Source organism: Oncorhynchus tshawytscha, unplaced genomic scaffold (assembly GCF_018296145.1).
Source record: "Oncorhynchus tshawytscha isolate Ot180627B unplaced genomic scaffold, Otsh_v2.0 Un_contig_9053_pilon_pilon, whole genome shotgun sequence".
Lineage (NCBI taxonomy): Eukaryota > Metazoa > Chordata > Actinopteri > Salmoniformes > Salmonidae > Oncorhynchus > Oncorhynchus tshawytscha.
This window is the reverse complement of record NW_024609538.1, coordinates 143,705-165,410: the sequence shown is the minus strand read 5'-3', so window position 1 is coordinate 165,410 and position 21,706 is coordinate 143,705. Positions and strand designations below refer to the sequence as shown.

The window sequence follows — 21,706 nt, the reverse complement described above, 5'->3', positions numbered from 1 at the left end:
ATGATTAGTTACATCAGGTGTGATTGTCCAGGGCTACAATAAAATGTGTTCTGTAGGGGGACTTGAGGACTAGCGTTGGGAAACACTGTGCTAAATTACTCAAATGTAGTGTTGCTGGTTTCTGGTTATTACTTTCATCTAAGACCTAGACAACCAGGTCAGGGGAGTTCCTTTCTAATTATTGACCTTATTTCATCAATGAAGTATAAGGGAGGTGCGAAAACCCAGACACTCAGCCCTCTGTGGAATGAGTTTGACATCTGGCTTAACTGTTGTGCTGCTGTCATGTGTTGCTCCCATGTTGTTATGTTGTGTTGCAACCATGCTGTGTTGTCATGTGTTGCTCCCATGTTGTTATGTTGTGTTGCAACCATGCTGTGTTGTCATGTGTTGCTCCCATGTTGTTGTGTTGTGTTGCAACCATGCTGTGTTGTCATGTGTTGCTCCCATGTTGTTGTGTTGTGTTGCAACCATGCTGTGTTGTCATGTGTTGCTCCCATGTTGTTATGTTGTGTTGCAACCATGCTGTGTTGTCATGTGTTGCTCCCATGTGGTTGTGTTGTGTTGCAACCATGCTGTGTTGTCATATGTTGCTGCCATGCGGTTGTTGTTTTAGGTTTTTCCTTAATGTAGTGTTGTTGTCTCTTGTCATGATGTGTTTTGTCCTATATTTTTATCTTTAATCCCCAGTCCCCGCAGGAGGCTTTTTGTCTTTTGGTAGGCCGTCATTGTAAATAAGAATTTGTTCTTAAGTGACTTGCCTAGTTAAATAAAGGTTGAATAAAATATATTAAATGTATAACAGTGCACAGCAAAATTGGGCTGTCCAATTTGTTTTATTTTCTACACTTGGACTTTTGACCAATCAGATCAGCGCTTTCTACAATATTTGGGCAAAATATTAGAAATGAGCTGCCTGTACTCAGCTGTAGATTTGCTCACATGATGCTGATTCATGTAAAGTATAAACATTCTGACTGATTGGCAAGTACATCCATGTACACAATGGTAGCTAATGCCTCCAGATCACTGTCAGAGATGATATGCACTGTAGCTAGAAGTGTTGCGGTCAAGGACTATTGTATATGTGCGTGCCCAAAGTGGGTGAGGCAGGGGAGACCCCTTATGGTCATTTCAAGTACTACAGCATTGCCAAACATTTTTGGGAGAAGAAAACAAGAGGTAGTAAGACAACATCAGATGTTTTATTCTGTAATAATGGAAACATTCTGAGGTTGTTTTTATTAATTTACTCATATATACATGAGTAGGTATTAGGTAATAAATCAATCAATTTCACCTCAGTAAGCATTTCTTTGAATAACAGTGCATGCTCCCCTAAAGAGACCCTCTCACTAACTTAAAAAAATAACATATCTTATAAGTTTACCATATAGTAATGTCTCACTCAGCAATGTCATTCTCAAACGTGCCAGTATGCACGCATACACACAACTCATTGGTACATGGCAATTCACGTCATTCAACAACAAAAACACTTACGCTACGCTACGCTACGCTACGCTACATGTACCCCGTAGCAAAGACTTATTTCTGAAATAATGGAGAGAGAAGTCCGTAAACAGAACATCATGTCTAAAAATAGACGCAGAGACAGATCACTGTTATATGATGCATTATCATGATGTAGCAAGTGAATCAACCTTTTGAAAGTTCTATATCTTGAAAACTTGATTGCTGACATGCAAAACATTTTGGGGCTGTATCAACAGTTGACTAATGAAACAAAAAACAAGTGGTTTTTTTGTGGATTATTCCTTTAAGTGTGGAGTGGGAACACCTTGGTTAGTTTGGTTATTCTTTCTTGTCAGGAATCAGCTTGTCAGCATGGTGGGCAAACGTCTCAGCTACCAGCAGTGGGAAGACTATGGAAGCATCAGCGTACACCTGGAGAGAGAAACAAAACACAGAAAGGAAACAGAAGCCTAAACATACAGATCTCTAAGAGACATTTCTGGAGATGGGAATGGAAAGAGCCATTGGAAAAGGTTCAACGTGAGTTTGTGTTTTATCTTTGGTCAATCTAATGCATCTATCAAGAGTTCTGGGGGCGCTGGTCTCCTGCTTGACCCCGAGTTACACTTTCACTTCATCTATATTAGCATAAGGTGAGGCCAAAAGCACATTTCCATCTTCGGGTGGCCAATAAAGTTAGATTATTTTCTATTCCATCCATTAACCTTCAGACTGGGGATAAGATAGCTGGTGAGTGAGTTACCTTGACTGGCTTGGCATCCATGCGGATCTTCCCCCAAGATACTGCCTCATCAGGCCTGGCCCCTGAGTCGGAACCATCAAACTCCTGCCCAGTGTTCACAAACACTGCATAGTCCGCTCCATTCCTCTGAGGGGGGGGGGTTTACATTAAAATAAAATGGTTTGACCTGGTTGGTTAGTTAAGGTTGCTAAGCACCTGTGTTGGGGAAGCTACTCTGAAAATATAGTTTACCAAGCTACCAACTACTTTGAAAAAGTAGTTCACTACATCCAAACTACTACATGATAAATCTATAATATCTCAATCTGAAATGTTCTGGACTACAAATTGCAAGAACAAGAGTTCGCTACACCACTACATGGCAGAAAAGTCATTAACTACTGGAAACACTACCAAGATTTTAATGTAGTTCAACTACCAGCAAGCAACTGCAAAATGTACTTACATTACTACATGTAATTTACTACCCCAACACTGCTAAGCACGTCAACTTTCTAACTGGTGAGTTGCGACAGAACAAAATGATAGGAAAATAGGTGAATTGAACAGTTCATAATTTACACCAACATTATAATTAAGGAATATGATCATAGACAACATTTTATAGTCGTAGTAATAGTAGTTACTTACCATCAGATTGGCATTGGCTATATGGTGTTTGACCAGGCCCCCACCCAGAATAATCATCCCTGTCTGTTTGGCAAACACTGCCTTGCTGTTCAACCTGCAGATATCTACAACACAGACCGTGTTATCAGCACACTACATTACACACCACCCTTCAACTACAAAACCAAGCACACCACCCTTCAACTACAAAACCAAGCACACCACCCTTCAACTACAAAACCAAGCACCAAAACAGTGACACATACTATTGAGTGCATAGATATCTGGAATGAATGTCACCAAGTAGCAAGTTTGTGGTGGATGAGATTTGTACAGTAGAAGTCGGAAGTTTACATACATTTAAACTCAGTTTCACAATTCCTGACATTTAATCCAAGTAAAAATTCCCTGTCTTAGGTCAGTTAGGATCACCACTTTATTTTAAGAATGTGAAATGTCAGAATATTAGTGGAGAGAATGATTCATTTCAGCTTTTATTTTATTTAATCAAATTCTCAAATGGGTTAGAAGTTCACATACACTCAATTAGTATTTGGTAGCATTGCCTTTAAATTGTTTAACTTGGGTCAAACGTTTCAGGTAGCCTTCCCAACTTCCAATAAGTTGGGTGAATTTTGGCCCATTCCTCCTGAGAGCGCTGGTGTAACTGAGTCAAGTTTGTAGGCCTCCTTGCTCGCACACGCTTTTTCAGTTCTGCCCACAAATTTTCTATAAGATTGAGGTCAAGGCTTTGTGATGGCCACTCCAATACCTTGACTTTGTTGTCCTGAATCCGTTTTGCCACAACTTTGGAAGTATGCTAGGGCTTAATTGTCCATTTGGAAGAACCATTTGTGACCAAGCTTTAACTTCCTGACTGATGTCTTGAGATGTTGCCTCAATATATCCACAATTTTCCATCCTCATGATGACATCTATTTAGTGAAGTGCACCAGTCCCTCCTGTTGCAAAGCACCCCCACAATATCATGCTGCCACCCCCGTGCTTTGACGGTTGGGATGGTGTTCTTCGGCTTGCAAGCCTCCCCCTTTTTCCTCCAAACATAACGATGGTCATTATGGCCAAACAGTTCTATTTTTGTTTCATCAGACCAGAGGACATTTCTCCAAAACGTACAATCTTTGTCCCCTTGTGCAGTTGCAAACCATAGTCTGGCTTTTTTTAATGGTGGTTTAGGAGCAGTGGCTTCTTCCTTGCCGAGAGGCCTTTCAGGTTATGTCGCTATAGGACTCGTTTTACTGTGGAGACAGAGCGGTATGACGGCGGCGTGGTCCCATGGTGTTTAGACTTGTGTACTATTGTTTGTACAGATGAACGTGCTTCCTTCAGGGGTTTGGAAATTGCTCCTAAGGACTAACCAGACTTGGAGGTCGACAATTTTTCTGAGGTCTTGGCTGATTTCTTTTGATTTTCCCATGGTGTCAAGCAAAGAGGCACTGAGTTTGAAGGTAGGTCTTGAAATATATTCACAGGTACACCTCCAATTGACTCAAATGATGTCAATTAGCCTATCAGAAGCTTCTAAAGCCATGACATCATTTTCTGGAATTTTCCAAGCTGTTTAAAGGCGCAGTCAACTTAGTGTATGTAAACTTCTGACCCACTGGAATTGTGATACAGTGAATTATAAGTGAAATAATTGGTCTGTAAACGATTGTTGGAAAAAGTACTTGTGTCATGCACAACCGACTTGCCAAAACTATAGTTTGTTAACAAGAAATTTGTGGAGTGGTTGAAAAATGAGTTTTAATGACTCCAACCTAAGTATGTAAACTCCTGACTTCAACTGTAGTTACAATGTAAAGCAAGGCAAGTGTGTGGTCTCACATCACCAAAGGAAAGAACTGGCAGCAGCTAGCCTAGCGGTTTGAGCTTTGGGCCAGTAACCGAAAGGTTTGAATCCCTGACACGACAAGGTGAGAAATCGGTCAATGTGCCCTTGAGCAAGGCATTTATTCCTAATTGCTTCGGTAAATTGCCATGGATTACAAAAATTGGAATGTACACAGACAGAACCCCAGTCCTCACGTCTCCTCTCTCTCTTACCATCTACTATATCCAGCACCAGCCCAGGGTTTTTATATGAGTGGAAATAGAGCATGTCCCCAATGGATCCATCTGTCAGAGCAGGGCTGAACACTGGGATGTCATTCTGCAACAGAGGTTGAAACTCTATTGATTATATGAACACAGCCTATTGTAACTCAATGAGGGCTACAGGGAGGGAGGGAGGCAGAGAGAGAAAATGTGCACGACAATTTAGTGTATTAGACAGCACCCACAAACAACTGATACAGCAACAAATATGAACAATAATATTATGATCCGTTAACCTTGAAGAGGTCATTGTGATAGTGTAAGGTGAGGCCAATGAGGGGATTGAGCCCCCTACTGTACATTATACTGGTGAGTTTAGAGAGGGGAATGATAAAGATACTTCACAAATGGAGAGAGAGGGCAAAGAGCACTGGTTTCAATTCATTCCACTGATATCGCCTGTTCTATATCAAGGACAGGCTGATGAGAACAGTGAGCCCCTCCAGTCCTCACCTTATAGGCCCAGTAGTAGACAGACTCTGGGTTGTTGATCTCTTTGCCCAGACGGTGGATCATCTTGGATGGGGTCCAGTGGGTGCCCTAAAGGGTTAATTAAGAGGTCAAAGGTCAAATGAATGTGACAATACCAGGATGATAAACTTTTTGATACATTTGACCCCAATGAATACAACCCAGATACAGATGACATTTCCTGTACGAAGGGTTAAATTAGCTCACCTCATCTTTCTGCTCCTGCACCATCTGGTCCAAAATGGGCATCAGCCAGTCCTCAAACTTACAGTAGTTATCATTTGGTACCAGGAGGTTACCTATCCTAGAAAGAGAGCAACAGCGGAGAGAGGAGAAAAGAGAGAAAAGATTAGTGACAATTTAGTGTATTAGACAGCACCTACAATAATAACTGGGTGGTCGAGCCCCAACTGGGTGGTTTGAGCCCTCTTCACCGTTAACTCAGACACCAGCCAGCTTCAGCTCGGTCAATACCTGCCAGTCTGCACAGCGCGATATTGTTAGAGGAAATTATGGTTGAAATGACTAATTATGTATACATTCCAATCAGAACTGACTAGTCCAAATGCTATAATGTACTGTACATGTGAATTCTCTCTCTTGCTCCCATTCCCAATTGTATATAATGTAGTCGGGAGTTTAGTAACAATGAAGGTCTGTTCCTTAGTTCATTCAGTTGTACAATCTCCAGGTGGCGGGAACAGCCCATCTCCAGATTGTCTAGAATGTTGATTTATACTGACTGGCCTTGACTTCGTGCTGATAACGCGAAGGCTCGAGAGCTAGAGGGCCCCTCTACTTGTGAAATAGATAGAACGTTTAGAAAACGCTGACGTCATTTTCAGTTTATAACCTGTGGAAATATGTGTATGTGGGTAGTACTCTCTTGAAATAAACGCTGTTACTTTTGGCTTTTAAGACTGGTCTCAATCTACTTCATGCATAATTAATGAATTTACAACTCATTAATGAATTAGAATGAGTGAGAATCTGGTTTTGGCTACAAAACATACAGGAATTTAGAAATTCCACTAACTGATATCAACCCAGAACATAGACTTTTTCTCTACCACATCACCGGATTCCTGCCGCAAGCTCTGGATCATTACACCGGATCATCGGAGCTAGCTAGCTGCAACCGAGTGGCTACTACTGGCTAACGCCTCTGTCCCGAAGCAAGCACCGAAGAGGTCTACCAGCTAATTATTGGGCTACAATACTTACTTTGCCAATTGGCCTGGCCCCTTTATTGCCGACACGGAGCCCCACTTGATCCATCACAACTGGTCTGCAGACGTAATCGTCCGAGGTGGTTTCAACAGGCTTTTCCGTTGCGATGCTGCTGAAGACCCATCTGCTAGCTTTCTGAATCGCCGGGTCTCCAGCTCACCAAGTGTAGTAGCGACTACCGAATGGCTCCCTGACTCACCTGTTGCTGCTCATTGGACCCTATGATCACTCAGATACACATGCCTCTCCCTAATGTCAATAAGCCTTTTCTACTGCCATTTTGGTTAGTTATGATGGTCTTATTTAACTGTAGAGGCCCCAGCCCCGCCCAACATGCCTTAGATAGCTCTTTTGTCCCACCCCCCACACATGCGGAGACCTCAACTGGCTTAACAGGTGCCACCAGAGACACAACCTCTCTCATCATCACTCAATGCCTAGGTTTACCTCCACTGTACTCACATCCTACCATGCCCTTCTCTGTACATTATACCATGAATCTATTCTAACATGCCCTGAAATCTGCTCCTTTTATTCTCTGTTCCCAACGCACTAGAAGACCAGTTCTTATAGCCTTCGGCCGTACCCTTATCCTACTCCTCCCTTCCTCTGGTGATGTAGAGGTTAACCCAGGCCCTGTAGCCCCCAGAATCATACCTACTCCCCAGGCGCTCTCATTTGTTGACTTCTGTAACCGTAAAAGTCATGGTTTCATGCATGTTAACATCAGAAGCCTCCTCCCTAAGTTTGTTTTATTCACTGCTTTAGCACACTCCGCCAACCCGGATGTCCTAGCCATGTCTGAATCCTGGCTTAGAAAGCCCACCAAAAATTCAGAAATGTCCATCCCCAACCACAACATTTTCCGACAAGATAGAACTGCCAAAGGGGCGGAGTTGCAATCTACTGTAGAGATAGCCTGAAGAGTTCTGTCATACTGTCCAGGTCTGTGCCCAAACAATTAGAGCTTCTACTTTTAAAAATCCACCTTTCCAGAAATAAGTCTCTCACCGTTCCCACTTGTTATAGACCCCCCTCAGCCCCCAGCTGTGCCCTGGACACCATATGTGAATTGATTGCCCCCCAGAGTTCGTACTGTTAGGTGACCTAAACTGGGATATGCTTAACACCCCGGCCGTCCTACAATCTAAGCTAGATGCCCTCAATCTCACACAAATTATCAAGGAAACCTACCAGGTATAACCCTAAATCCGTAACCATGGGCACCCTCATAGATATCATCCTGACCAACTTGCCCTCTAAACACACCTATGCTGTCTTCAACCGCGATCACGGTCTCATTGCCTGCGTCCGTAATGGGTCCGTGGTCAAACGACCACCCCTCATCACTGTCAAACGCTCCCTAAAACACTTCAGCGAGCAGGCCTTTCTAATCGACCAGGCCCAGGTATCCTGGAAGGATATTGACCTCATCCGGTCAGTAGAGGATGCCTGGTCGCTATTTAAAAGTGCTTTCCTCACCATCTTAAATAAGCATGCCCCACTCAAAAAATGTAGAACGAAGAACAGATATAGCCCTTGGTTCACCCCAGACTTGACTGCGCTTGACCAGCACAAAAACATCCTGTGGCGTACTGCATTAGCATCGAATAGCCCCAGCGATATGCAACTTTTCAGTGAAGTCAGGAACCAATATACACATTCAGTTTGAAAAAGCTAGGCTTAGCTTTCCTAACTGAAATTTGCATCCTGCTGCTCTAATTCCAAAAGGTTTTGGGACACTAAAGTCCATGGAGAATAAGAGCACCTCCTCCCAGCTGCCCACTGCACTGAGGCTAGGAAACACTGTCACCATCGATAAATCTACGATAATTGATCATTCCAATAAGCATTTTTCTACAGCAGGCCATGCTTTCCACCTTGCTACCCCTACCCTGGCCAACAGCTCTGTATCCCCCGTAGCAACTTGCCCAAGCCCCCCACCCCACTTCTCCTTCACCCAAATCCAGACAGCTGATGTTCTGAAAGAGCTGACAAATCTGGATCCCTGCAAATCAGCTGGGCTAGACAATCTGGAACCTCTCTAAAATTATCCACCGAAATTGTTGCAACCCCTATAACTGGCCTGTTCAACCTCTCGTGAAGTCTGCGATCCCCAAAGATTGGAAAACTGCCGCGGTCATCCCCCTATTCAAAGGGGGAGACACGCTAGACCCAAACTGTTTATAGACCAATATCCATCCTGCCCTGCCTTTCTAAAATCTTCAAAAGCCAAGTTAACAAACAGATCACCGACCATTCGAATCCCACCATACCTTCTCCACTATGCAATCTGGTTTCCGAGCTGGTCATGGGTGCACCTCAGCCACGCTCAAGGTCCTAAACGATATAACAGCCATCAATAAAAGACAGTACTGTGGAGCCGTCTTCATCGACCTGGCCAAGGCTTTCGACTCTGTCAATCACCGCATTCTTATCGGCAGACTCAATAGCCTTGGCTTCTCAAATGACTGCCTCGCCTGCTTCACCAACTACTTCTCAGATAGAGTTCAGTGTGTCTAATCGGAGGGCCTGTTGTCCGGATCTCTGGCAGTCTATGGGGGTGCCACAGTGTTCAATTCTCGGGCCGACTCTTATCTTTATATCAATGATGTCGCTCTCGCTGCTGGTGATTCTCTGATCCACCTCTACGCAGACGACACCATTCTGTATACTTCTGGCCCTTCTTTGGACACTGTGTTAACAACCCTCCAGACGAGCTTCAATGCCATACAACTCTCCTTACGTGGCCTCCAAATGCTAGTAAAACTAAATACATGCTCTTCAACCGATTGCTGCCTGCACCCACCCGCCCGACTAGCATCACTAAGCTGGACGGTTCTGACTTAGGTATTTGTAGTTGTCCACATATTCTAGGTGTCTGGTTAGACTGTAAACTCTCCTTCCAGACTCACATTAAGCATCTCCAATCCAAAATTAAATCTAGAATCAGCTTCCTATTTCGCAACAAAGCCTCCTTCACTCATGCTGCCAAACATACCCTCGTAAAACTGACTATCCTACCAATCCTTGACTTTGGCGATGTAATTTACAAAATAGCCTCCAACACACAGCAAATTGGATGCAGTCTATCACAGTGCCACCCGTTTTGTCACCAAAGCCCCATATACTACCCACCACTGCGACCTGTATGCTCTCGTTGGCTGGCCCTCACTACATATTCGTCGCCAAAACCACTGGCTCCAGGTCATCTATAAGTCTTTGCTAGGTAAAGCCCCGCCTTATCTCAGCTCACTGGTCACCATAGCAACACCCACCCATAGCACGCGCTCCAGCAGGTATATTTCACTGGTCATCCCCAAAGCCAACACCTGCTTTGGCCGCCTTTCCTTCCAGTTCTCTGCTGCCAATGACTGGAACGTACTGCAAAAATCACTGAAGCTGGACTTCTATCTCCCTCTCTAACGTAGAGCAGCTTACCGATCACTGTACACAGCCCATCTGTAAATAGCACATCCCCATATTGCAATTTATATATATTTTTGCTCTTTTGCACCCCAGTATCTCTACTTGCACATCATCTTCTGCACATCTATCGCTCCAGTGTTAATGCTAAATTGTAATTATTTCGTCTCTGGCCTATTTACTACATTTGCACACACTGTACATAGATTTTTCTATTGTGTTATTGACTGTACGTTTGTTTATCCCATGTGTACCTCTTGTTTTTGTCGCACTGCTTTGCTTTATCTTGGCCAGGTCATAGATGTAAATGAGAACTTGTTCTCAACTGGCCTACCTGGTTAAATAAAGGTGAAATTATTACTATTATAAAAAAATATATACATTTTAAATATGGCCAATATACCACGGCTAAGGGCTGTATCCAGGCACTCCGCGTTGCATCATTCATAAGAACAGCCCTTAGCCGTGGTATGTTGGCCATATACCACACCCCTCGTGCCTTATTGCTCAATTGTATTATGATCTGCGATCCATAGTAGAGGTGATAGTGCTCTACCTGTTGATGCCTCTCGGTCTCAGCTCCTTGCCAGACAGGCTGAACTCCCCAGGTAGGTGGGGGCCAGACACTTGATGAAATCCTCCTCGATTCCCCCGCTGTAGTCACTATCACGTCCACCTGTTGGGAAGGCCCACAAACACATGTAGCATTTTACTAGTGTATACGATCACCTATATGCACAGGCATCTTGAAGTGAGTGTTTATGTTGTAGGGGTGTCAAACTTAATTCCTGGAGGGCTGCAGTCTCTGCTGGTTTTTATTTTCCATAGGTGTCCAATTAAGACCTCGATAACCAGGTGGGGGCAGCTCCAACTAATCAAACACCTTAATTGATCAAGTACAAGTGAGGAATGACAGCCAGCAGACACTGAGTGCTGGAGGACTGGAATTTGACACACGAGGGTGGGATGCTGTATAGGACTGTACCATTTTGTGCTGTGCCAGGTAGCGGATGGACTCCCTCACTCCAGAGCTGATGAGGTTGGAGGTGTACCCCAGGAAGATGGTACAGCCCGAATGGGAAAGGGAGGAGCCGCATCCTTCCTCTTCCTCCAGCGGCTCCAGACGCTTCTCAATCTGTGGTTATAAATAGATGACAGAAGGAGAGAAATATAGACCACATACAGTATGATAAAAGCTCTCTCTAATAAAGAGAATTAAACATTTCTCCCTCTTCTTATTCCTCTCGCAATCCCTTAAAAAGCAAGGCCTAGAATCAGACAAGGAATACCGTATGTCTACATAAATGGCAACAACTTGGATGCTAACATAACTCTCCACATCCCCAATTACTAGGCATCTTATCCCCTTATCCCCGTCCTGGGATGTATGGAGTAGGATCCCTAGTTCCCCCCTGTACACTGATCTTAGGTCAGCGGATTCTAGATCTGTACCTAGTAGAGCAACTCCTACACAGAGCGGGACATCCTCTGACCCAATGACAACACTAGCCTGCTCCCAGATCTGTGCTGTGTTGTCAACTCCTATTGTCATTGTCAGGTGTCAAGACAACACAAACAGATCTGGGACCAGGCATCTCAAATCCCTAAAGCTCTAGAGATGGATGATATCATCTAGCCTGGAATACAACCTTTTATGCTCCGTTTACCATAGTTTTAATGAGCATATCAGTTAGGATTCCAGGCTAGATGGCCTCCAGTGAGTCTCACCATCCTGTTGATCTCCTGTATGGCATGGGCCACACTGCTAGCCTGGAAGCCTGTGGTGAGGAAGGACTGGAGCAGTGCATGGTGGTCCACTCCCTGGTTGAAGTCATAGCCCTTGATACGGGGCATGTCGTCTGGGAGGGCCGTGCTGGGCATCAGCACCGCATCCATGGCCACGAAGGGGGCGTGTTGTTCTGCCATGCCGTCTGTCAAACACAAGGAAACAAATCAAAAAGGTATGCAACGGTTGCATAAAGAGTGCTGAACATTACATTTTACCTAAGTGTCTGCAAAGATAGTTTTAGTGGCTTTCAACCTAGAATAGCTACAAGCAAAATGATCTGACCGCTGGAATCCTGTAGTTCATGTTGAAAAGGTTTGCAAAGTGTCAGCACCATTATCAACTCCTTAAATCAACTGTCAACTCTCTTCAGTAGCTAGCTAAATCAACTGTCAACTCCCTGAACGATTCTGATTCTACTGTATAGCTGGTGGCAAGCAACAATATTAGGATCCTGCCTTGTATTGTGCTTAGTAGCAACTTATAGAGACAGCAGTCTAACGTCCTCATTCAGCACATTTCATGACACCGAGATCAAAGTATAGCAGACGTTAGTTAGCAACTAACACTCCAATGCCTGCGGACTGCCTGGCTTGCAACTAGCTAGCAGCTAGCTAGCTATCCATTCTCTATTGGCTTAAAAACAATTACACGCACTGACAAATGAAGCAACATAACGTTTTTTGAATTAGAGAATGCTGAAACTAAAAAAGTTATCATTGTATAAAGACAGCCAAAACATTAGCAACACACCACAGATCTAGAGCTCTGACATTCCCCATGCAGCACACGAAACAACTACGGAAAGCGCAAAGGTTCAAACGTAGCAACGCATTCTGGTGAAAGATTGTGTTCTGTATGCATCCTTACTATGCTTATCATTATGTGTGTCAACATTAATCTCACTCGCAGTCTCTTTTATCATCAGTGAGGTATGTGTGATGTTGATGTGACATTTCCAGGACTGTGTGTGTAACCTTTAAACCTGACACACATCACAGCAGCTTTGAAGTGGCCTCCACAGTAACCACAAAGAGCAGAGGGGGAGACCAGAGGTTAAAAGGGAGGCCAGATGCCACTGACAGAAATTGGGACCTCGGTTGGACGTAGGCTCACATAGCCTAGTGTTAGAGTATAACAGTAACTTTCCCATTATTATTTCAAATCTAAATCCATATTTGGAGGTGTAACAGGTTTCTGTGTGTTCGGCAAGTTTAACATTTTCAACTCTCAACAATTGATTGCAATTCCATTAATTTATTTCTCTCACTTTGGAGTGGAAAGAGGTGGAGTTTCAGCTTGCTGTCTGGGACTAAAAGTGGGAGTCTCTCTGGAGGAGGGGATGTCAGGGAGGGTGTGCAGCAATAACAGTGTGATGCAGGCACGGAGGACTGTGGAACAACTACGAGTGGAGGCAAGCATGGAGAGGATCAAGGTGAGAGTACACTAAAGTAGCCTGTGTGTAATGAATTAGTTGGAAGTAGAATTTCAAATTAATTTGGAGAATGACAATTTTGTTGATCAATACTTTCATTTGATGAATCAAAAATAAGAAATTGTGGGAGCAGTGCAGAGCAGTCTGATGCAGAACGGATCAAGGAAAATGTGAACTTACCCCCACACTCGTCTTAGGACACATCAATAACTCTGTGTATTGGGCATCACCTTTCTTCTGAATGTACAATAACCCCAGCTTTGAGACTAGCTTTAAGTTATGGCTGTTCCTTACTTCTTCCTCCCAGATCTCCACAGCAGCTGCCCAGCTGGTGCAGTACTGTCAGGAGCACAGTCGCAGTGACCCCCTCCTCACCGGCATCTCTGCCTCCTCCAACCCCTTCAAAGACAAGAAGACCTGTGTCCTGCTGTAGAAAGGCTGCCCCAGGTCACTGCTCTCTGGTGCTGCATTCAACAGTGCTTCATCATCAACAGTGAAACGTTTTGATGCCAGGCTACTCCAACATGTCCTACTTCATCATGCCAGACGTGTTGGCTCAAGCAAAAACTGACTGGTTGGTACAGTATTGGTCATGCTGTAACTTCAGCATGTGGCTTGCAGTCCAGAATGGCTCAATAACAAAGGAGAGCAAACTGTTTATATCTTCTTGACATTACAGAGGGTACACTGGTAAACAATGAATTGATTGAGTGTAAACATTTTATTCATAACAAAAGAAATCACACATTGCATATTCACAAATGCATATTTACAAAATCTGAATCATTTGGGTATTTCTATGCAGTCAGAGGACTCTTGCAGCAGGTGAAGGAGGGTCGCAGATAAGGAGTTGGCATGGAGATTGATTGTTGCTAAGGACAGTGTGTAATAAAAAATAAAAAAACTTGTAACAAATAATTAGTGAACAATGCAGTACTATTGGGTTTTGCACTCAAATGAGCCACTTGAGCGAGGTTGATGGTGGGACGCTACAGATTCAAATCTAAGTTGATTTTGTCACGTGTGTAACGCTTTCCTACAGCGTGTTCCTCAACAGTGCAGAATTAAATAAAAACGTTAAGAGTTGGTAAAGTAGTTACCCTAAGAGAGAATGACAGAGGAAGAACTCAAAACAGTGTAATTGACAAACAAGTGCTGTGGTACTGAGTATAAGAACACCACTACACACATTATGACAGTTAGACCAAAATACTCTACAATCAGTGTGTCAGAACGGCTTGACTGATTCTTTCCATTGTGTTTCCGAATCTGTTTCAATTGTCAAAGAGAAAAATACTTAATCTATTTTCTAGAGACCAACTGTCTGGAATGCTGGTGGCGGAATGTCCTCATTTTAATTAACAAGCTAAAACCAGGCCATTGCAAAATCAAATCATGTACAAGTGTTTAAAACCCTTCAGTAGTGCTGTGCCTCAAATTAACTCCCAAATCCAGTTTGTGAAATCGTTTGAACGAGTGCTGGGTCAACAACACAGGGACAAAGACAGAACTACACTATACCATGAAGTGCTATTATCTTAGGCCTTTTCTTTTACATTAGTTAAGGAAGCCTTTGTGTTCTTTTCTTTGATAAAATACATGGGAATCACACACACAAAATATGTTTGGCTTGTATATAGTTTTTTGGGTAAAGCTAAGAGCACTGGTCCTTCACATCAACATTCTCACAGCATACAGTATGAGAAAGTATATCATTTAAATGACAGACCATTATACGTCAGTCATCTTGCATCACTTCAGGAACGTAAGTAGATTAGGGTGGGTGTGGCCCCCCTCACCTCCTGGCCCTCCACACCTCCACACACATTTCTCCTGATGCGATCGCCAGAACTCCTGCTTCGACACTCAACTACAGAGAGAGCGAGCGGGGAACAGAGAGAGCGAGCGAGAGGAGGGGAACAGAGAGAGCGAGCGAGAGGGGGGAACAGAGAGAGCGAGCGAGAGGAGGGGAACAGAGAGAGCGAGCGAGAGGAGGGGAACAGAGAGAGCGAGCGAGAGGAGGGGAACAGAGAGAGCGAGCGAGAGGAGGGGAACAGAGAGAGCGAGCGAGAGGAGGGGAACAGAGAGAGCGAGCGAGAGAGAGAGAGAGGAACAGAGAGAGCGAGAGTAAAACAGATCTTTCTTCAATCAGATCAAGGTAGGAGGCTAAGGAGAGAGGCTATCAGCCATCAGAATCTCAAAAGGAAAAATGTGATGAGAGACTCACCCCATTGACGCCTGCTTGGTGGTGTAGTGTGCACAGCGTCCTTGGAGGGGCACAGGGGAGGTGCACCTGGAAGATGAATGGTTGATAAGATAGGAACAGGGAATGAAGAAACATGGATGTGTTCATTCATGTCATCAATGCACACACTCTTTGATAATGGTTTAATGTTGTTTGTAACCGAATGGGCAGTGAAAATGATTTTCCTCTTTGAGGACAATAAAGTAGCCTATCCATGCATTTAAAACACCCAAACAGAACACCATTACAACAGAGCTGAATAGATATTACTACACATGTTCAAACAATTATTGTACGGTGACGCCAAAGAAAAAGAACCATCCTCAGATGGACAATAAAGACATTCTATTCTAGTGGGCTCCAGGGTGGGGGTGCTCACATTACTCAATGATTCCCTAGCTGGTCCAACCCTGCGTTTCTCGGTTGTCGTAGGAAGAAAATGCTGACGCGCAAACAGTGAGCTGCTTTACAAGTGTGCACATTATTATGTGCAAAAACATTTGTTAAAAACACTGACTGAGGCCCAGAATATGGACTTAATATGAAATAATGATAATATGAAATTCTCTTTTTGGTTTCTGTCATGGTAGGACGCAGATATAATATTGCTGGAATTGGTTTTGCATGGGCCTGGGCACTCCCAGGTGGGTGGAGATTTCACTTAAGGACCAATTGAATGGTCGGAAATAATCAAACTCCGCCCAACCGGGGCACCTAGCCATGTAAAACATCACTATCACCACGGTCCATGTCGCTGTTGCTTTCGGTCTCACATACTGAATGCTCTGGCTATTGGGGGCCGTCCTCGCCCAATCGCGTTGTAGCACTGCTCATACTACAAGATACACAATCAATATTTCTGATGTCAAAATTTTCGGGACCTCCGACAGGGGTCTGGAGAATGGAACAGCAATCATGGGTGAGTCCTTGACCCGCTCAAACAAACTACATGAGTGCAGACGTACAGATCCTAGTCCAAATTAATACGATTTCACCCCGATCATGAAAATTATTCTGGGACAGCAAAAACGTGGCAAATTCATGGCAAAATCGTGTAGTGTATGCCTGGGATAAACCAGAAAGAATGCCATGCCCACCATTGTTTCACAGCATTCAGACTGGTTTAACCAGGCTAACAGGACGTACCTTGATGGTGCGGTCAGCGGAGCAGGTGTAGAGGCTCCCAGGGGACCTGTGGATGCCGGTGACCAGTGAGGTGTGTCCCACGTCGAACTGGGAGAGGGGCTTGAAGGAACCGGCCTGCATGGAGAAGGCATGGAGCATGCCCTGGTTGTCCCCCGCCCACACCTCACTGTCACTGTAGCACATTGACAGCAGGTAGGAGCCCAGCTGGGAAGAGAGAAGACAAACCAGAATGAAGACACACATACTAACATATTATAGCCTGGTCCTGGATCTGTTTGTGCCAACTTGCCAAATCCTGTCATTGTTGAACCAAATAAGACAAAACAGGACAAGAGGAAGGATGAGAAACTAAGGAACTTGTCTGTCGGCATTAAAGACCAAAATGAGTTAAAGAACATTTTTATAAATAAAAAAAAAGTATACCAGTTTAATTTAAGGACCAAAACATGACAGCTGTGACAGAGATTTTCGATGTACCGAAACCATGGCACATGGTTGTGAACTGATGAATGAACTGATATGCAAAAGGACACCGGATTCTAAATGTAGAATGTTTTAATTATTATACAAACTTCTTGCAACCCATAGAATGTTATATATATGGGGGATTCAACCATTCCAGCTCTGTAGAGGTTGCTGTGAAGAGACTTGTTTTGGTACTGTCCACATGTAGCTTGTTTTTGGTCGCAGGTTCAGGAATGGCTGAAAAAGTTTACCTGGAGCTAACTCTGCAAATAGCACTGCTGGGTGGTTTGAGGAGGTATAGTCAATCGATCAATAACATAATACTTTTAGTAAAAAATCTTTCATTTACAATCTGTAGAAACTATGATAACAGAAAGGTTGGAAAAGCATTCCAGCTGAAGCTGGTTGAGAGAATGCCAAGAGTGTGCAAAGCTGTCATCAAGGCAAATGGTGGCTACTTTGAAGAATCTCAAATTTAAAATATATTTTGATTTGTTTTACACTTTTTTGGTTATGACATGATTCCATGTGTTATTTCATAGTTTTGAGGTCTTCACTATTAGTTTACAATGTAGAAAATAGTAAAAATAAAGAAAAACCATGGAATGAATAGGTGTGTTCAAACCTTTGACTGGTACTGTATGTATATTATTATATATAAATAAATAACAGTATTCATTTTTATATCTGTGTCTACACATACCTGTGATGACTTGTAGTACCCAAAAATACTTTGAAAGTCTCCAGTAATATACCCTCCCTTTGCAATCCTAAATATAATACTATTCTTATACTGTGTGTATGCGTGTTTGTACCTGTAGTTTCTGTAGGGTTTTCCCTGCTCTTCGGTCGTAGATGACCACAGTGCGGTCTTTACTCCCAGAAAGGATGTACTGCTCGTCCGCTACCAGGCACAGCACCGCGTTGCTATGGAGACGCAGGCTCTTTACCAGAGGCTCCGCCACTGCAGTGCAGACAGATCATGACCTCATCATCCAGCGACATCTGACAATGTTAGTCTGTCAAATTCCATAAACCCATTGATAGTTTCTGGATTTGCTCTAATCAGATGATATATTCTGAATGGGAAGTTCATTTGGCCAACCAAAGGATAACACAGAAATATAAATTACTAGAACAGGTAAAGGTCCTTAGTCCAATTACCCCTCAGTAAGTCTATTTCTATACGATAACCATTAGTATTGTTTGTGTTCACTTCTATCGACTGATATAATCAAATTTAATAGAACAGAGACTACAAGTACCCATCTTATGAATCACTCACCTCTTGTGTCGTAGACGCTGACCTTCTTGTCGTAGGTGCCAGCCAGCAGCACGTCCTTCTGGGGGAGGGCCAGGCAGAGCACGGCAGCCCGGGCCCTGATTAGGCCCCTCTCAGCTCCTTGGGCCCCCAGGTCCCATAGCCTCACTGTGCTGTCGAAGGAGCCCGAGGCCAGCAGGGGTCCCCGGGCCGCCAGGCACCACACCCAGCCTTTGTGGGTGCTGAAGAGGCCCTGGCCCCCCAGTGTATGGAGCAGCCTGCCCGTGGAGCCCCCTTCCCGTAGGTCCCACAGGTTCACGTTCCTGTCACGGGAGCCTGAGGCACACAACGCCCCGTCGCCCCCTACCAAGAGGACCGAGTTGACCTCAGCGATGTGCCCCGAGGGGAGGGAGAGGCGCTCCAGGGCTGGGGGAGGACTGGGAGCGCGGCTGGACCTGTTTCTCTCCCCCTCGCTTCCCAATCTTGGGCCCGCTATGTAATCTTGACTGTCTCTATCCGCCAAAACTCCCACTCTCTCCTCCACCTCGATGGCCTCCAGGACACCTTGTTCATCATCTCTCTCCTCCTCCATCATGACTTCAGCTGCAGCCTCCTGCCTTTCCTCTCCCTCCCCAACTCCCATCAGTAGATCCCCTTCCCTATCTTGCGGCATATCTCCCTCCTCTATCAACTCCTCCCTATCCCATGCTACCGCCATCACACCCTCCAATTGAAAACCCACTTCATCTACCCCGTCATCCACTTGGGGTCTGCCCTCTTCCACCTCCTCCCACTCTCCAATCCCTTCCTCTGCCAGGGCCTCTCTATCCCTTTCCCTCTCCTGGGCCCTCTCCACCTCTCTCTCCCTCTCTGCCTGCTCGGCTTCCCTGGCAGCCCTCTCCCCCTGGCCCGTCCAGCAAGCGATCAGCTCCTCCATCTCCAGGCAGGCCGAGGGCCAGTCAAAGCCATCACGTGGCCCCACGGGGAAGGAAGCTCTGGGGCCAGTTAGCCTGCGTGCCCGCAACTGCCACGCCGTGCTGTCCTTACCCACATTTCCCAGGGTGTGACACACCTGTAGAGGGAGAGACATGGACCTGATTCACACTGTAGGACTGGCCTGAATAGTACTAGGCTGGCTTGGAAATGTTATTTTCTCAAGATCCTTTCCAGCAGCTATGATGGATGTGTAACCAGGTCATGACAGCCCAGTACCGCCCTCAAACATTTATTTTTTCAAATGTCCCTAGCCTAGCATGGTTTCCAGTCTTTTATGGCATTAGCCAACTCTGTCATCAAGGGAAACAGATCTGTTATCAAGCAGAAACAGATCGGCATCCAGGAAAGGTATGACACTGTCCACTGACACACACCTGTGGCAGGACCGTGATGACACACTGTGCCGGGAGGTGCGAGGCGATGCGAGCCACCATCTCCCACGGCAACGACAGCAAGCCGCTTCCTTCAGCAGACGGGGAGGGGCTTGGTTCAGTAGAAGGGATCTGAGAGCCTGGGGGCAGCCTGTGAAAAACAATTGTGTGTTATATATACCCTTCTTACACATCCGTGTCAACCCAAACTGTACAGGCGCTGACACGTTGTCACATTGTCTTTTCCAGCATGGTTCCAGCTACTATGGCGGGTGCATCAAAACCAAGCCAGCAGTGCTCATTAGTGCACTACTAAGTATAATGGAACTGTTCTGAAAGCAGGAAGACTGTTGTGAGGGTCAGAGGTACTAACCCCAGCTGTCCAGGCCTGGAGGCTTCATTGGAGGGCTGTTTCAGTGGTGCCGATTTAGCATCTTTCTCCCCTCTCCCGGCCCCTGCCTCATCTTGCCCCACAGTGACCCGAGGCTCAGACATCCACTCCACTTACTGCAGGAGAGTGCATCATACATTCATTTAATTTCAGACTCTCAGCTAAGGCGGTCCATCATTGACTGGCACAATCAAATTGTCAATAGGGTCATGATTGTGCATTCATTGCTAACAAACAGAATACCTACAGTAAAAAAAAGTAACATCTATACACCACAGTGGGAACGGAACTTTATAACGTTAATTGCCCTTGTAATTTGACAGATACCGGCAACAAGTGAAATGCTAGCAAGCTAGTTAGATGATGCACTTACCAACACTTCCCAATGTCACTTATGGGGAGGTCCGACAGACAGTTCATTTGACAGCAGTAGCCTTAGTCAGTCCTCGTATGCCTTCTCTCGTTTTAACTGTATAATGAATATTTTCAATATGAGCACGGTGCGAGACGAAAAAGCCTAACAGCTAGACAGCGACGGTTACTACCGGGCGTTGGCTGGTACTATACTATCAGTGTCAAGCACGCTAACTTGCAAGATGGTCTTTGTTTGCCAATCAAGCGAGTAATCCTGGAACTGATCACATGTACAAGTTCACAACTGTGCTAATCAGCTCCTCGATATTTAAAGAAAACACTGACCGATTCTTCTTCTCTAAAAAATCAGTTAGAAATGAGTTGCTAGCTACAGTAAGAAGTTGATCCTTCATTCAAATTAGGTTTCCACTAGCTAGATAGCTGTATTGTAAAATCAAGGTGAGCAGTGTGGTTAAGGTTACGTTTAAAATGAGATTTTAATAAGATAAATTCTAGAAATAGGTACGGTTTATGACTGCCAGTGACGCGACGACCCTAACAAATGGGGTTTCTTTTCCGGCGCATTCGACATTTCGTCATTGGCCTAAATTGTAAACAAACCACAATCTGTTTTTTTGTATGGTTATTTGTTTGTACACTAGCTGTTTATTGGCTTTGTAAATTGTATTGTTAATTTAAGTTTAAAAAAATGTAAGTCAAAAGGATCAGCATAGGATCAGTTTTGACAATGGTTTACAATAATTGCATTCATATATTGAATGATAGGTCTGCAAATTAAGCATAATCCATAGATTGTCAGGCAGCTGTCAGGAAGGTTGTAGAACAAGCTGAGTTCAGATCCTCTCTTTTTTTTATTTCACCTTTATTTAACCAGGTAGGCTAGTTGAGAACAAGTTCTCATTTGCAACTGCGACCTGGCCAAGATAAAGCATAGCAGTTCGACACACAACAGTTATACATGGAATAAACAAGTCAATAATACAGTAGAACAAAAAAAACAAGTCTATATACAGTGAGTGCAAATGAGTTAAGGCAATAAACAGCCCATGGTGGCAAAGTAACTACAATATAGCAATTAAACACTGGAATGGTAGATGTGCAGAAGATGAATGTGCAAGTAGATACTGGGGTACAAAGGAGCA

The 21,706-nt window shown here is 44.4% G+C and overlaps 4 protein-coding genes across 5 annotated transcripts in view; 1 reads left to right on the top strand and 3 right to left on the bottom strand.

Annotated features, from left to right (window-relative positions):
* LOC112226258 (deoxyhypusine synthase) overlaps positions 1–12,706 on the bottom strand; it is a 30,189-nt gene extending 17,483 nt beyond the window's left edge. The window contains 2 exon segments of the mRNA XM_042315771.1: positions 11,974–12,024; positions 12,633–12,706. Coding sequence (XP_042171705.1) covers positions 11,974–12,019 — 46 coding nt within the window. The 5' untranslated portion in view covers positions 12,020–12,024; positions 12,633–12,706.
* On the bottom strand, positions 1,187–10,726 carry LOC121845055 (deoxyhypusine synthase-like). Its single transcript, XM_042315772.1, has 7 exons — positions 10,650–10,726; positions 5,645–5,741; positions 5,420–5,506; positions 4,916–5,021; positions 2,870–2,973; positions 2,240–2,365; positions 1,187–1,908 (listed from the first exon to the last, which is right to left on the bottom strand). Exons 2-7 carry the CDS (start codon positions 5,684–5,686, stop codon positions 1,816–1,818), a joined length of 558 nt encoding a protein of 185 aa, XP_042171706.1. The 5' UTR covers positions 5,687–5,741; positions 10,650–10,726; the 3' UTR covers positions 1,187–1,815.
* Positions 1,908–14,016, top strand: LOC112240991 (guanine nucleotide-binding protein G(I)/G(S)/G(O) subunit gamma-12). Of its 2 annotated transcripts, none has more exons than XM_042315773.1 (3): positions 1,908–2,016; positions 13,157–13,314; positions 13,622–14,016. In XM_042315773.1, exons 2-3 carry the CDS (start codon positions 13,222–13,224, stop codon positions 13,745–13,747), a joined length of 219 nt encoding a protein of 72 aa, XP_042171707.1. In that variant the 5' UTR covers positions 1,908–2,016; positions 13,157–13,221; the 3' UTR covers positions 13,748–14,016. The 2 variants fall into 2 exon arrangements, with proteins under 2 accessions (XP_042171707.1, XP_024264957.1); XM_024409189.2 differs by lacking the exon at positions 1,908–2,016 and adding an exon at positions 12,839–13,019.
* Positions 14,017–21,111, bottom strand: fbxw9 (F-box and WD repeat domain containing 9). Its single transcript, XM_042315770.1, has 8 exons — positions 20,563–21,111; positions 20,172–20,305; positions 19,802–19,949; positions 18,456–19,503; positions 17,986–18,134; positions 16,706–16,909; positions 15,542–15,607; positions 14,017–15,184 (listed from the first exon to the last, which is right to left on the bottom strand). The coding sequence occupies exons 2-8, from the start codon at positions 20,291–20,293 to the stop codon at positions 15,110–15,112; spliced, it is 1,812 nt and encodes a 603-aa protein (XP_042171704.1). The 5' UTR covers positions 20,294–20,305; positions 20,563–21,111; the 3' UTR covers positions 14,017–15,109.
* Positions 21,112–21,706: the final 595 nt, after the last annotated feature.